The sequence below is a fragment of the Mustela nivalis genome, assembly GCF_964662115.1.
Source record: "Mustela nivalis genome assembly, chromosome: X".
NCBI classification, from domain to species: Eukaryota; Metazoa; Chordata; class Mammalia; order Carnivora; family Mustelidae; genus Mustela; species Mustela nivalis.
The window spans coordinates 66,702,455-66,719,087 of NC_139040.1; the positions used below are offsets into that span (position 1 = coordinate 66,702,455).

The 16,633-nt window shown below is 36.9% G+C and overlaps 1 protein-coding gene across 1 annotated transcript; it reads left to right on the forward strand.

Moving 5' to 3' along the window:
* The first annotated feature begins 11,313 nt into the window (after positions 1-11,313).
* Positions 11,314-13,905, forward strand: NAP1L2 (nucleosome assembly protein 1 like 2). The gene has a single exon (XM_082717150.1). It carries the CDS (start codon positions 11,729-11,731, stop codon positions 13,121-13,123), a length of 1,395 nt encoding a protein of 464 aa, XP_082573276.1. The 5' UTR covers positions 11,314-11,728; the 3' UTR covers positions 13,124-13,905.
* The last annotated feature ends 2,728 nt before the right edge of the window (positions 13,906-16,633 follow it).

The window sequence follows — 16,633 nt, forward strand, 5'->3', positions numbered from 1 at the left end:
CTGATATGAGAATGGCTACTCCGGATTTTTTTTTTAAATATCCATTAGCATGACAGATGGTTCTCTATCCCCTCATGTTCAATCTCTTGTAAGCCACAAAATGATGGCTTTAATTTTTTATTTATCTTTTCTGATACCTTATGCCTTTTTCTTGGAGCATTTGGTCCATTTGCATTTGGAATAATTGTTGATACATAAGAATTTAGTGCCATTGTGTTACTTGTACATTCACTAAGTCTGGAGATTTTCTCTGTCCCTTTCTAGTCTTTGTTGTTTCTGGTCTTTCTTTTCCACTCAAAGAGTCCCCTTTAATATTTCTTGCAGGGCTGGTTATTGGTCATGAATGTCTTTAGTTTTTGTTTGTCTGGGAAACTATCTCTCCTATTCTGAAGGACAGCCTTGCTGGATAAAGGATTCCTGGCTGCATATTTTTCCCATTCCACACCTTGAATATATCAACATGACCTGCCATGTTCCTGTGGAGAGATCTGCTGCAGACCTGATTTGTCTTCCCTTGTAGGTTAAGGATGTCTTTTCCTTTGCTGGTTTCTGGATTCTTTCCTTATTTCTATACTTTAAAAAATGTAGTATAATATGTTTTGGTGTTGTCCAGCTTTTGTTGAATTTGATGGGTGTTCTCTGTGTTTCTTGGATTTTGATGTCTGTGTTCTTCCCAGATTAAGGAAACTTTCAGCTATATTTTGCTCAAATAAACCTTCTGCCCCCTTCTCCCTCTCTTCTTCTTCTGATATTCCTCTGATGCAAATGTTATTATGATTTCTGGAGTCACTGCATTCCCTAAGTCTTCATTTTGTGGTCCAATACTTTTCTTTCCCTCTCCTTTTCAGCTTCATTATTTTCATAATTTTATCTTCTTTATCATTGACTTGTTATTCTGCTTTTTCCACACTCATTATTACCTCCAGTTGGTTTTGCATCTTGGTTATAGCATTTTTTTTATTTCAGTCTGACTAGTTTTTAGTTCTTTTATCTCTGTGTATATATATACATATATATGTATATATATAATGTAATATGCCTGAACCCGAATTTAAAACAACAATCATAAAGGTACTAACATATATATATGTGTGTGTGTGTGTATAATATATATATAAGTAATATATATATATTACTTATATCTGCTTTGATTAGATCTCTGTCTATGACCACATGTTTTTGTTTTTGTTTTAATTTTTTATTTTTTATAAACATATATTTTTATCCCCAGGGGTACAGGTCTGTGAATCACCAGGTTTACACACTTCACAGCACTCACCAAAGCACATACCCTCCCCAATGTCCATAATCCCACCCCCTTCTCCCAAACCCCCTCCCCCCAGCAACCATGGATGGAACTAGAGCGTATCATGCTTAGTGAAATAAGTCAAGCAGAGAAAGACAACTATCATATGATCTCCCTGATATGAGGAAGTGGTGATGCAACATGGGGGCTTAAGTGGGTAGGAGAAGAATCAATGAAACAAGATGGGATTGTGAGGGAGACAAACCATAAGTGACTCTTAATCTCATGGTTTTTTTTTTAAGATTTATTTATTTTAAAGAGAGAATGTGAATGGGTGGAGGGGCAGAGAGAGTGGGAGAGAGAGAGAAAGAAGCAGGCTCCCTACTGAATGCGGAGCCCAATGCAGGACTTGATCTCATGACGCTGAGATCATGACCTGAGTCAAAATCAAGAGTCTGATGCTTAACTGACTGAACCACCCAGGTGTCCCAATTTTTCTTTGAAATGAATTCCTCTGTTTCAGCATTTTGTCTAAGTCCTTGGTGTGTGTGTGTGTGTGTGTGTGTGTGTGTGTGTGTGTGTTATGAAAGCCTGTTATATATCTTGCTCCGGAGAGTAATGGCTATATTAAGTAGAGGTCCTTTACTGTCCAGGGCCTGGCACTTCAAGAAGTGTTTCAGAGTGTGCACTCTTCCATCATGTCTTGGCTGTTCTTTCCGTCTGGGCAGTCCTCTGTAGAGTTTCTCTTTGCTTGCAATGAGGGTGTTGGGACATTGTCCATCATTTGGTATTTTAACTAGATGTGCTTTGGTCTGCTTGTTAAAATAAGCCTGATGATATTCCCTCTAGAGCTGAAGATTTGTATCACTCTATGATCAGTAGATACTTTTCACATGTGGGGGGTGGTTTGTGCTGGTCTTCTGAGGGAGGAGCCTACTTGTGCTGGTTCCCTGGCCAACTTGTCCTAGTAAAAATACACCTGCAAGGTGTAGTGGAGTGGGGCTTGGTGTAAGTGGCTCCAGCCTCCAGTAGGGGTGCTGGTGTTGCTCACTGAAGTCTTCCCATGCTGATAGGTGGTGGTTGGGGTGGAGGATGGATGACATTACCTCTCTCTGTCATCCCTTGAAAGGGGAGTTTGTGCCTGCCACTGTTCAGGAAGCCCTCACAGAAGAGTGAACAATCTCCCCTCTTGTGTCTCATGCTTCCATCAGAACCCTGCTTTCACCCTCTGTCTGAGCTGTCAGCCTGCCTGGCAGTGCAGTACTCCTGTGTTTTATCTCAGGCACATGGCTGGGTTTCAAAAACTTCAAAGTTTGGGGACCCCGAGTGGTGTGGGCCCACACTGTTTCTCTGGGAGAGGGTCTTGCTGTTTTGTGGCCAGAGCTGGTTTGTCCCAGAAAAGTAGTCAAATGACCATGCAGGATCTCAGAGTTTATGGTAAAGCAGAGCCAAAAGCTGGCTTCCAGGTTAGTTGTCTTAAGCAATTACCTCTGCTGCTATGTAATTAATGGGGCCACTCAATGGCATCCACTATCTCTTTTTCCCCTGAGAGGCAGTGCCATCTCTCCCAAATGCACTCCAAGAAGAGGAAATGTTTCTCCTGGAGTGATCCAGGAGATCCTGGATCCAAGGATCCAGGCATGCTGGCTGGTCCCAGGCCTCTGCCCTCCTTCCTCACATAAGCACGACTAAACTTGCCAGACTAGACCTTGGTGATGGTGTGGACTTCTAAAACTTGAGACTTTGAGCTCTGGTGCTTGTAAAAACTTGACATAGTCAGCCCCTCTCCTTCTCCTTTTCCAAGACAATAGTTTGGGGAGAAGAGTTTTTCTTGTGCAATCTCCTGCATGCTGTTTTCTCTATCTCTTTCTCATTCCTCTCCCTATGATCAGGGCTCTCTCCTCTCTCCTCTCCACAGCACTTGCAATTCTTTCCTCCCCCAAAGCAACTCTTTGCAGCTCCTACCTTCCATGATGTTACCATTTTTCTCTCTCTAGATGTGCAATTTGTTCTTTTAGTCCTCAAATCAATTTCTTAGGTGTTCAGAATGATTTGATGTTTATCTAGCTGTGTTCAAGGGACAAGAAAAGCATAGGGTCCCCTACTACTCCACCATCTTATCTCCTCAAGTGAAGAATTAACATTTTTTAAATGAGCATAGTGCTCAAAGAGATCTACAGACTTAGTGCAATTGCTACCAAAATCTCAATGGTATTTTTTAAGAAACAGAAAAACTCATCCTGGATTTATTTTATGGCATCTAGAGTAATTCTGAATACATAAAACAATACTAAAAAGTGAAGAATAATGTTGGGAGACTCACATTTTCTGATTTCAAAATTTATTACAAAGGTACAGTAATAAAGACTGGCATAAAAACAGACACATAGATCAATGTAATAGAATAGCCTACAAATATACCTTCATATATATTATCAATTTTCAGCAAGGATGATAAGACCATTAAATGGGGGAAAATTGTCTTTTCAACAAATATTCCTGGGAAAACTAGATATTCACATGCAAAAGAATAGAGTTGGAACTTACCTTACACCATATGCAAACATTAACTCAAAATAGATCAACGAACCACACTAGAAAAGAACTTAGGGAAAAAACATGACATTGGTTTGGCAATGATTTCTTGGATATGATACCAAGAATGTAGGCAACAGAAGTAATATAAATAATGTCGACTTCATCTAAATTAATAACATTTGTACATTAAAAAAAACTATCAAGACAGTGAAAAGCTGTCATACCTCCATAATGGGAGAAAAAAATTAGAAAATCATATATCTGGTAAAGAATTATTTATTATCCAGAATACATTAAGAACTCCTTTACCTCAATACCAAAAAATCAAGCAAACTAATTGAAAAGTAGGCAAAGGGCTTAAATAAGAATTTCTCTAAATAACATATACAAATTGGAAATAAACATTTGAAAAAATGCTCAACATAAATATTTGTTGAAGGAAATGAAAATTAAAGCCAGGGAACCCTGGGAGACTCAGTTGGTTAAGCATCTGCCTTTGACTCAAGTCATGATCCCAGGCTCCTGAGATCAAGCATTGCATTAGAGTCCCTGCTTAGCTTTCCATCTGCTCCCTCCTCTCACTTGTGCTCTATCACTTTTGCTTTCTCAAATAAATAAATAAAATCTTTAAAAAAATTTTAAGAAGAAAATTAAAACTAGAATGAGATATGACTTTATACACATAGAATGTCTATTAAAACACACATGGATACAAAATTTTAGTGGGAATTTGGAAAAATTACAACTTTTGTGCATTGCTATTGGGAGTCTAAAATTGTGTAGCCACCATGGAAAAGAGTTGAGACTTTCCTCAAAAATCTACACATATGATTGCCATGTAATCTATTAATTCCACTATTAGGTGTCTATACAAAGAACTGAAAGCAGAGACTTAAACAAATAATTGCACACCAGGCTTCCTAGCAACATTATTCACAATAGTCCAAGTTGGAACCAATCCAAGTATCTATCAGATAGGTAGATAAATATTTTTATTATTATCTATCTATCAATCAAATTAAGCCATAAAAAGGAATGAAGCTTTGACACATGCCAGAACATGGATGAACCTTGAAAACATTACGCTAAGTGGAATAAGCCACATACAAAAGAATAAATATTGTGTAATTCTACTTACATGAGATACTTAAATTAGACAAATTCATGGGGACACAAAGTATAATAGAGGTTACCAGAGCTTGGGTAGGAGGGAGTGAGGAATAGAGAACTACTGGTTAATGGGTACAAAGTTTAAGTTTTGGATGATGAAGTTTTGGAAGGGAATAGTGGGGATGGTTGCACAAGATTGTGGATACGCTTAATGCAACCAAATTGTACACTTATAAATGGCTAAAATGGTGAAGTTTGTGTTATATACATTTTGCCACATTAAAACTACAATGACAGTACCTTTTATACATCAATTATAATTAAATATATAGGAATAAATTTAATAAAAGAAGTACAAGATTTGTTCACTGAAAATTACAAAACACTGCTGAGAGTAATTAGAGAAAACATAAATAAATGAAGAGAATTTCCTTGTACATGGATTGAAAGATTCAATGTTTTTAAAGTACCAATTCTTCTTGAGTCAATCCATAGATTCAAGGTAGTCCCTATCAGAATTCCAGGTGTTTTGCTTTAGTTTTTCCTTTTTTTTTTTTTTTTTTTTTTTTGCAGAAACTGACAAGGTGATAGTAAAATATAGATAGAAATTCAAAAGACTCAGAATAGCCAAAACTTTTTAGGAAAAAAAGAAAATGATGGAAGACTTTCACTTCCCAATTAAAAAAAAACTTACTATAATGCTCCAGTAATCAAGACAGTGTGGTATGGGCATAAAGCTAGACATATAGATTAATGAATTGAATTGAAAATCTAGAAATAAACCCTTATATTTATGGTTATGGCAAGTTTAAGGATTCGGGGGCTAATCAAAGAAAGGACAAAGAGACAAGGTGGCAGTATTGCACAACAAGCTTTCTTGGGCAGTGCTTGGAGCAGAGTTATATGAGAGGGTAAATTTCTCATAGCAGGAGACCATACACAGACTTGTCATGGGGCCATAAAGCAGAAGGTGAAGTGGGCAAGGGAATTTTTAGGAAAGGTAAATCAGAGAAGGGGCTTAAGAGTCTAGGTGAGGGCGCCTGGGTGGCTCAGTGGGTTAAGCCGCTGCCTTCGTCTCAGGTCATGATCTCAGGGTCCTGGGATCGAGTCCCGCATCGGGCTCTCTGCTCGGCGGGGAGCCTGCTTCCTCCTCTCTCTCTCTCTGCCTGCCTCTCTGCCTGCTTGTGATCTCTCTCTGTCAAATAAATAAATTTAAAAAAAAAAAGAGTCTAGGTGATGTCCTCCACTAGCAAGGTGGGCATTCCTTAGGTCAGAGAGCTCCAAAGAGAAGCAGCATTTTAGGGTCTTTTATAGTTACATGGTTTGTCTCATCTATGGCTAGCAGATGTTGGGGAGCAGTTTTGTAGTGTAACAGTTCTAAATGGCCAAAATTATGCTTCCTTGGGCTATATTTAAAACAGACGTGTAAGAATTTGAGTTTGGTGCTGAGTCAAGGGCTCTAGCCTGTTCTGAAGAATAAACAACATAGGGACTGATATACAGGAGCCATGTTTGGCTCATTTATATAATAGGTTTGTGATAAATGTCAACAGGTTTGTGATAAAAGTACCAAGGCATTTAAATAAGGAAAAGATAGTTTTTTAAACAAATGGTGCTGAGACAAATAAATATCCATATATAGGAAGCTAAACATAGGCCTTTAAGTTACAATATATGCAAAAATTAACTCAAAATGGGTCACAGGCTTAAATATAAGAGCTAAAATTATAAAACCTTTAGAAAACAATGCAGGAGGAAATCTTTAAGACCTTGAGGTAGGCCGGGATTTTTTAGTTAAGACACCAAAACACAGTCCATTAAAAAGTGATAAATTCAAAATTCAAAACTTCTGTACTTCAAAAACAGTGTTAGTTGGTATAAAAAGACAGGTAACATACTGGTGGAAAACATTGCAAAAACACATATCTGATAAATTACTTGTATCCAGAATATACATAGAAGTCTTATACCTAAATAAAAGAAAGATAGTCAAACCAATAAAATATGGGCAAAAATTTTAAGGCTATATATATAAAATATAATAAATATATCAATAATAATTATATAATTATATAATTAATGTATTATTACATATAATATATAATTATATAAATTTATATATTACATAAATATAATAATCATATAATATATTATATATATATATCCAATACACGATAAAAGGTCATTAGAGAAATGTGAATTAAACCATAACAGAATACATTCTATACCCACCAAAGTAGCTGAAATAAAAACGGCTTGCATACAAATGTTCATGGTGGCATAATTCATAGTAGCCAAAGTTTAAAACAGCCTATATGTCTACTGACTAGTGAGAAAATAAATATGGTGTGTTATATCCATAGACTTAAATACTATTCAACAATAAAAAAGAACCAGCTATTGATATGTGCTGTGGTATAGATGAATCTCAAAATCTTTATTCTCAGTGAAATAAGTCAGACACACAAGACTACATATTATATGATTCAATTTATATGAAATATTTAGAAAAGGTAAAGCTATAAAGACAGAACATAAATTAACAGTTGTCTATGCTGGGAGTGGGACATTAGGAAGTATAGTGGGGATTAACAGTTAAAGTTTATGAAATATCATATTGAGATGATGAACATGTTCTAAGACTGATCCATGACAGAGGCTGTACGATTTGGTAAATTTAAGAAATCCTTGAATTGTGCACTTGAAAAAGGTGAGTTACTTGTATACAAAATATGACCTCATGGAGTTATTTTAAAAATAAATAATGTTGGCTTAAATACTATTGTACATGTCTTTTTGTGTACATACCTAACTGTGGAATTGTTAGGTCCTAGGAGAGGCATGTGTTTAAACTTAGCAGATAGTGCCAAATAGTTTTCCAAAGTTGTTATACCAATTTACACTCATAGTAGTAATATTTCAGAGTTCCAATTTCTTTACATCCTTGCCAGCATTTGGAATTCTTAGCCCTTTTAATTTTAGCCATTATCAGTTCTTCTTATATAGTAATCACCTATTTGTGTTGCATATATGTGTGTATGTTATGTATATTTCACCTATTTTTGCTTAGTGCTCATTTTGCTGACAATATTGCTTATGTTTTTGTTTTTTTTTCAACTTTTTAAATTGTGGTTAAATATACATAACATAAAATTTATCATTTTAGCTATTTTTAGGTGTACATTTCAGTGACATTAAGTACATTCACATTATTGTCCAACTATCATCAACATCCAGAATATCCTCATTTTTGTGAACTGAAACTCTTGTGCATTCAAAAAAAATTCCCATTCCCACCTGCCCCCAGACTCTGGCCACCACTATTCTATCCTATGAATTTGACTACTCTAGTTACCTCATATAAGGGGAACCATAAAATATTTGTCTTTTTGTACCTGGATTATTTCACTTAGAATAATATCACCAAGGTTAATCCATGTTGTATCATGTGTCAGAATTTCATTACTTTTTATGAATGAATAATATTTCCCTTGTATATGCTACTATGTTTTGTTTATCCATTCTTCCATCAATGGACATTTGGATTATTTCCACTTTGGGCTATTATGAAAAATGCTGCTATGAACATATGGGTGTAAAAGTATCAAAGACCCTACTTTCATTTCTTTTGGGTATATATCCAGAAGTGGAATTACTGGGTCATGTGGTAATTCTGTGTTTATTTTTCTGAGGATCCACCATACTGCTTTTCAGAGCAGCTGCACCATTTCACATTCTTCAGCCATGCACAAAGTTTCCGATTACTCCATATCCTTGTCTACACTTGTTATTTTCTGTTTTTATTGTTATGATAATAACTATTTTAATGTTTGTGAAGTGTATCTCATAGTGGTTTTGATTTGCATTTCCCTAATTAGTGATGTTGAACATCTTTTCAGGTGTCATTTCTATCTCTTCTCTGTAGAAATAACTATTCAAGTCCTTTGTCCATTTTTAAGTGATTTGCTTGTTTTCATTGTTCTTAAGTTGTAGGAGTCCTTACATACTCTGAATATTAATCCTCTATCAGTTATATGATTCGTATATATTTTCTTCCATTTCATGGGCTGCCTTTTAACTCTGTTGATAGTATTTTTTAACGAACAAAAGTTTCTATTTTGAAGAAGTCCAATTTATCTATTTTTTTCTTTAGTTTCCTATACTTTTTGGTGTCATATACTTTTGCTTTAAGCAATGAAACATGTCATTCCCTTGTCGTTTCTGTGACTGCATGTATGACTATGAAGTACTCTTCAATCTTTAAATTAGATGACATACTTCTCTTCGTCTTTTAATAATTTGGTTTAACTACATAATATATATAAATACCAATGGATTTTCTTTTAAGATTACATTTTGCGGGGCACCTGGGTGACTCAGTGGGTTAAGCCGCTGCCTTCGGCTCAGGTCATGATCTCAAGGTCCTGAGATCGAGTCCCGCATCAGGCTCTCTGCTCAGCAGGGAGCCTGCTTCCCTCTATCTCTCTCTCTCTGTCTGCCTCTCCGTCTACTTGTGATCTCTCTCTGTTAAATAAATAAATAAAATCTTTAAAAAAATAAAATTACATTTTGTGGAACTACTTAAGCACACTGGAATATGGTCGTGAGAGGAAAAAGTTTATCTCAGTTTTATTTTTAGAAAACTCTGGCCTAAATGCAACACATATATAGACATGTTAGAAAGAAAAGGACCAAAATGTTCACATTGGTTCTGTCAGGGTTGTGGGATTACTAGTGATTTCTGTTATACTCTAAAATTCTCCTTGTTTTTGCTATTTTTTAAAAATAAGCATGTGTTGAGTTTATTATCAGAAAACTACACGGAATGTTGCAAATTCAGAACCAGAAAAAGAAAACTTGGGTAACAGGGTGATGGGTATTGAGGAGGACACATGCTGTGATGAGCACTGGGTGTTATATTTAACTGATGAATCATTGAACACTACATCAAAAACTAATTATGTACTATACAGTGGCTAACTGAACATAATAAAAAAAAAGGCAAAGAAAACTTGGGATGCAAAGGACTCATAACAAGGGAACTACCAGATTGATCATAAGCCTGAAAACTGAATTTTGTAAATACTGTAATGGTATGTAGAGGTATACAGATGGTACACAGAGGTAAACTAAGTAAAAAGAAAACTTTACCTGTATACTGAAAGAATCTGTAAAGAAAACAATATGTAAACCATGTTTATCTCTGTGATAATAGCACCATGCAAATTGTTCAGATCTGAGGAATAGTTAAAATTTTAAACATTGTTAAATTAATAAACGATCAGCATTGGAAATATGGACAATAAATATCACTAATGACTTCTATCAGAGGAAATTTTCAAATGACTGCATAGTATTCCATCCTGTGTATAGTCTATCATATATTTAACTATGTCTTTAATGCTGAGGTTTAGATTATTGTCAATAACTCAAAACTGTCAAGCAAATGCTATGGTTTTTAAATAAATATTACTTTACATTTGAACACTTCCTTTTAAAATTCCCAATGGCTTGAGAACCAGCATCCAAAAAGAGGAAGAGACAAGTCAGCATTAAGAGTGAATTACTGATAAGACTGGTTTATGGTCCTGTGTGTTCACTTGTCAGTTGGATACAGCACTTTGAATCTTCATCACAGGCATTATTTCACCCTAACCCTCAATAACCATAACCCCCACCCCAAACCTAGGAAACGTTAGGAGGCGTTTCTAATGTAAAATTACTGCTTATTTACTATACAGCTTGTGGAAAATACAGCAAAAAACAAAATATAGAATATTTAAATCACTGATAGTTACACCATCCTAAGACCAAGACTGCTAATTTTTTTTGAAGATTTTATTTATTTATTTGACAGAGAGAGATCACAAGTAGGCAGAGAGGGAGAGAGAGAGAGAGAGAGAGAGAGAGAGAGAGAGAAGCAGGCTCCCTGCTGAGCAGAAAGCCAGATTCAGGACTTGATCTCAAACCCTGATATCATGACCTAAGCCAAAGGCAATGGCTTAAACCACTGAGCCACCCAGGCGCCCAAGACCGCTAATTTTTAAAAAGTGTTTTCCCTTCTAGACTATCTTTACGAATTTTACCCTCGCCCCCCCCCCCCATTCCAGAGCCCGGGGCTAAAATCAAAGGGACAGAATTTGGCTGGATGTATGCCTTGTCCTCTAGCCTTGTCTGACATTTTAGTATTTCTTTTAGCTTTTCTTTTTTAAATTATAATACCAGTTGCAAATTGAGAGAATAAACAAATTAAATCTAGGTTTCTGAAAACTCAGGAGGGGGTCAGAGATTAAGTGAGAGGTGGATGAATCAGCTATATTAGACAACCTGGGAAGGTGAGTGGAGTTGGAAAACTTGATAGATCTGATAATTTATTGGCTCAGGACCTGTCAATCATCCAGCTCAGCAAATGAGTTTAGGGCAGAGTTGTAGGGGAGGAAGGGAGTGCCGCAGCTATTTGCACCGAGGAAATCTAGTCAAAAGACGACTGCGTAATCATATTGCGGCACCGTTTTTTCTTGCAGCAGCTGCTGCTTGCTAAGGGTCCGCCCACTGCAGCTTTCTGCAGTCTGTGGCTTGTTCCTGTGAAACTGACCGTCGCCACTCTTCTCGCAAGCCCTGGCTACGGTTGCCTCTGTCCACTTCTCACAGCATCTGCGCAGCCTTCATCCCGGCAGCAGCCTCCGCAGTTACTCCCACAGCCCAGCCACTACCGCCCGTTGCACCTCTGCCCCAACCATCGCCGCTTCTGCTATTTCGGTGAGTCTTCCCCTGCCGAGGCCAGGTCTCCTTATCTTGGTGGTATCCACCTTACGCGTTACGGTCCTTTGAAAAATGGCCGAGTCAGCCGACCATAAGGAACTGTTAGACTCTAGTCAAGACGAGGCTGGCAATAAGGTAATGATGGAGGGACATGGGGAACAGCCGGAGCGCAGTGAAGATGTCGCAGCTGGGCCTGGAGATGATAAGGAGCGCGGTGAAGAAGCCGCCGCTGGGCCTGGGGAAGAAAGGGGTAAAGGTGAAGATGCTGCTGCTGGGTCCGGGGAAGGCGGGGTAAAAGATGAAGATACTGAAGAGGATTCAGACCGTCCAAAAGGACTTATAGGTTATCTTTTAGATACAGACTTTGTGGAAAGTCTACCTTTGAAAGTTAAGTACCGTGTGTTAGCCCTCAAAAAGCTTCAAACTAGAGTGGCCAATCTAGAATCCAAATTTCTGAGGGAATTTCATGGCATTGAAAGAAAGTTTGCTGAAATGTATCAACCCTTATTGGAAAAAAGACGTCAGATCATAAATGCAATCTATGAACCTACAAAAGAGGAATGTGAATATAAATCAGACTCTGAGGACTATGATGATGAGATGTATGATGAGGAAGAGATGTATGGTAATGAGGAGGGTCTGATGCATGAATATATGGATGAGGATGATGGTTATGAGGGAGATTATTATGATTATGCTATTGAGGAGGATGACGATGACGACGACGACGACGACGACGACGACGATGATGACAGTGAGACTACTGGAGAAGAGAATAAAGAAGAACAGGATCCTAAAGGAATTCCTGACTTTTGGCTGACTGTCTTAAAAAATGTTGACACACTCACTCCTTTGATTAAGAAATATGATGAGCCTATTCTGAAGCTCCTGACAGATATTAAAGTGAAACTTTCAGATCCTGGTGAACCTCTCAGTTTCACACTAGAATTTCACTTCAAGCCCAATGAATATTTCAAAAATGAGCTGTTAACAAAGACTTATGTGCTGAAGTCAAGGCTGGCGTATTATGATCCTCATCCCTATAGGGGAACCGCGATTGAGTATTGCACAGGCTGCGAGATAGATTGGAATGAAGGAAAGAATGTCACTTTGAAAACCATCAGGAAGAAACAGAAACACCGGATCTGGGGAACAATCCGAACTGTAACTGAAAAATTTCCCAAGGATTCATTCTTCAATTTCTTTACTCCTCATGGAATCAGCTCAAATGGAAAGGATGGAAATGATGATTTTTTACTTGGTCACAATTTACGTACTTACATAATCCCAAGATCAGTGTTGTTTTTCTCAGGTGATGCACTTGAGTCTCAACAGGAGGGGGTCGTTAGGGAGGTTAATGATGCAATTTATGACAAAATTATTTATGATAATTGGATGGCTGCAATTGAGGAGGTTAAAGCCTGTTGCAAAAATCTGGAGACAATAGTAGAAGACATTGATCGCTAAAAGCAAAGTGTACCTTACCCTGACCTTAATTGCCCTAGGTCGTTACTCAAAAGATATAAGAAGTTACTTAGTTTTGTGTTCTGAATTTTTTATTGTAGTGCCAATTGAAACATAGGTCTCAGAAGTATAAGAAAAATTTAAATACTAATTCATTTGATCTTGCACTTTGGTAGTAGAATGCTTTCAAGAAATGTAAACTGTGGTAGATGATTTAAAATATTAATATAGTGCTGTGTAGTTTAATCCTCCTTCTGAAGTCCTTTTATCATGTAGCTGTTAGTCTGTGGCTGTGAATATTATCGTAACTGTTAAATGAGATCAACATCTATTTGGAAAGAAAATCTTGGAGAACCAACCCAAGGTTTTCTGCCGTTGTTTGGTTTTTATATTCGTGTTTTCTTAGTCCTTTATCTAGTAGGTTTAATTCTGTTGTACCTGCTTCATTTTGCGATAAAAATACAGTAGAATTTAAAACTTGAATGCTTAAGGAGCCTGCATATGGTTAGGAATTTCAGGCAAAACCACATTTATTGTTAATCACAGCTTGTCCATAAGCTCTTGTATTTTATGTGACAATTGTAAATAATAAAACTTAGTTATATTGAGGTTGGTGTGTATCAGTGAAGTGTTAATCACAGTACTCTCAAGAGATTGCCACATATTGTTCTGTGTAATTATGTAATTACTTCATTGGAAGTAATCATGTTACCATTTTGAAGTTTTTTTTCATGTTCTTTCACTGCAAAATAAATAAAAATTTCAGAATGTTTCCTGTTTTAAAACTGATCTTTTTTTCTCATCAAAGTATTATGTTCATTGGAGCGTTGGTGGTATAGTGTTGAGCATAGCTGCCTTCCAAAATATTATGTTCATTGGGAAACATCTGGAAAATACTAAAAAATACATTAATTAAACTCAAATCCATATACCTACTCCCCAAATGTAAACACTGTTAATGTCTTGACTTATTTTCTGTTATTTTTCTCTGTTTAAATATGCATGCAGATTTACTAACACCGTACTTAGATGTGCAAAGAAACTATCAGATTTTATGACTCATCTAATTTTAATCCTGAGTCCCACTCCATACCCCAAGTTTGCAGGGAAATAAAAATCTTAGTTTTGATCCAGTAAATTCCATATTTAAACACTGTTATATATAGCAGGCTCCTGTATGTTAGTCTATATTTCAGATTTACCTACCCTTCCACAATGCCATCTAGATGTACAGGGGCTTATATTATTTTATGACGTTTGTGGGGGGAGGGGTGCACTGACTGGAGAAATAGGATGTGATTGGTTAGAGAGCCGAATTGTCTCAGAGCTGACATTGTCTTCTTCACATGTGGAAACCCAGAGGTTTGGCTTCCCATTTTGTCATACTCTGTGAAGGGGACATCTATCCCTCTGGGAAAAACAGGGAATTTTTAAATCTCTTCCAAGCCATGTGAGATCTGAAAGAGGCTAGGAAGTGCTAACTGTGTCTCGTTATTGCTGCCTATCCACTCTTCCATCCCAGGTGATTGTGATGTGATCCCACAGATGAAAGTGGAACAAAAGCTCTTCTGCTTGTGACTTATTCCTCCATTATTGAACATGCCTTCTTCGGATTTTGGCTTAGAGAGGTAAGTTTATAACACTGCCTGATTTTCTTACCTTTGCCTCATCTTTACAATCAACTGAGGAGGAAGATACACGCTTTTTCTTTCCTTTTCCTGTCTGGATAGGCCCGCCTCTAATATAATCTTTCTCCCAGGGACAACGGTAAATGCTCACTTGCTTTTCTCTGGGGTTGCAGTAGCTGACAGGGTATAGGGAAATAGGAACAGCTTAGTATTATAGGGGCACCTAAATTGTGAAATACTTCCAATGTATGCTTGATAAATATAAATATTTTCATACTCTTCATCACACTCAATTTTGACCTCTGTTAAATGCCTGACTCCTTTCCAACCTCCTCCCCTCCAACAAAAAAAGATTGGACCTCTTTTAATTGTAGTTACTGTTACTGTGCATTAAAAAGTCAGAAACATGGGTGTATCTCTCCCTCTATTTCACAGAGGGGGCTAGGCATCTTGAAGTCCCTCCTGTCCCTTTCTCTAGCCTCCATAAGATAGAGCAGTAAAACTGCTTCTGACCTTTCTGTAAGGACAGGCCAGCCCCTTTTATCCCTCATATCAGTGGTGTCCAGCCAAAGACCATCAAGGATATACCCATTGTTGAACAAGGACATGCCCAAGTTGTCATAGTTGAACAAGTTGAACATACCCATAGTCTCCATTATTGCCATAGAGAAAACACACGTCCTGGGGAGACATTGTATGTTATCATTAAGTAAGTGTTAGAAAACACTGCAGAATTTGGGCTTTGGTTGTGTGATTTGGTGGAGGTTCCACAGAAGTGGGGGTTTACTCTATATTGTAGGACAGTTTAATGATTGGTAGTTCAATAAATCTCATCCATAGGGAGGAGAGGCTAGAACAAGGCTATAGCTGTAACTGGTAAAGAGGTTGTAGACATTCATTTTAGCTAGAATGGCAATGGTGTTTGGTATTTTGTGAGTGTCACAGTGACCTTGGTTTTGTCTGTGCTCAGACAAAATTAGGAGGCCTTATTTTGTCTCACTTTATTATAGTCCCAGAATAGCCTTGTTTGAGGTTGGTATTTTATGAGATGGTTTATATCTAATAGAAGAATAGCATGGCCTAGCTGTGAGGATCAGGCCAGTTTCCTGATGTCAGGGACTGCTTTTTATATTTCCTTCTCTTTAACCCCTTCTCAGGGATGAAATTTGAGGCTGTCATCACTCCCTTAGCTTGTGTTGGGATGGATGTTCATTTGATTTGGTTTTAGACTCGTGTAAAGGAATTTTAGGCTTTGAGGGTAGGCCATAAGTTTCAGCCCACATATCAAATAAGTCTATACTAGGTTTTAGTGTCCCAAGTGTGACTAAGAATGGGATTTTTTACCTTAATTCTTTTTATAATTGTTCTTTAAAAAGTGTGTCATTTATACAGTACGGAAAAGGTTGTTGAGGTGGCTATCAGGCCTTGTTAGAAGTTTGGTATTCCCAGGGAATATACTGAAATACCTAAATACAATTAAATTCCATTTTTGGGTACATAAGAATTTATAGTATAAATTATAGTGTTTAGCATTATACATCATATGGTAGAGTGGTTAGTCTTTGAAGTCAGGCTGCTTAAGTTCAAATCCCAGTTTTGTAACTTATTACTTGGGTGACCTTGTACAAGTTACTTTATGTGTCTTAGTTTTCATATCTGTAAAAATTATAATAATTGCACATCTACCTAATAGATTATTATGAAGATTTAATTGGTTTATATGAAGTACTTGAAATATTCATGGCACATAGGGAGTGCTATATAGGTGTATCTATATTATTACTAACCTTATATCTGTGAAATATTCAAAACTGGTATAAAATAAAAATAAAATAAATAAAATTTAAAATGCAGTAAAATTTTATTAAATTATTAATAATTATCC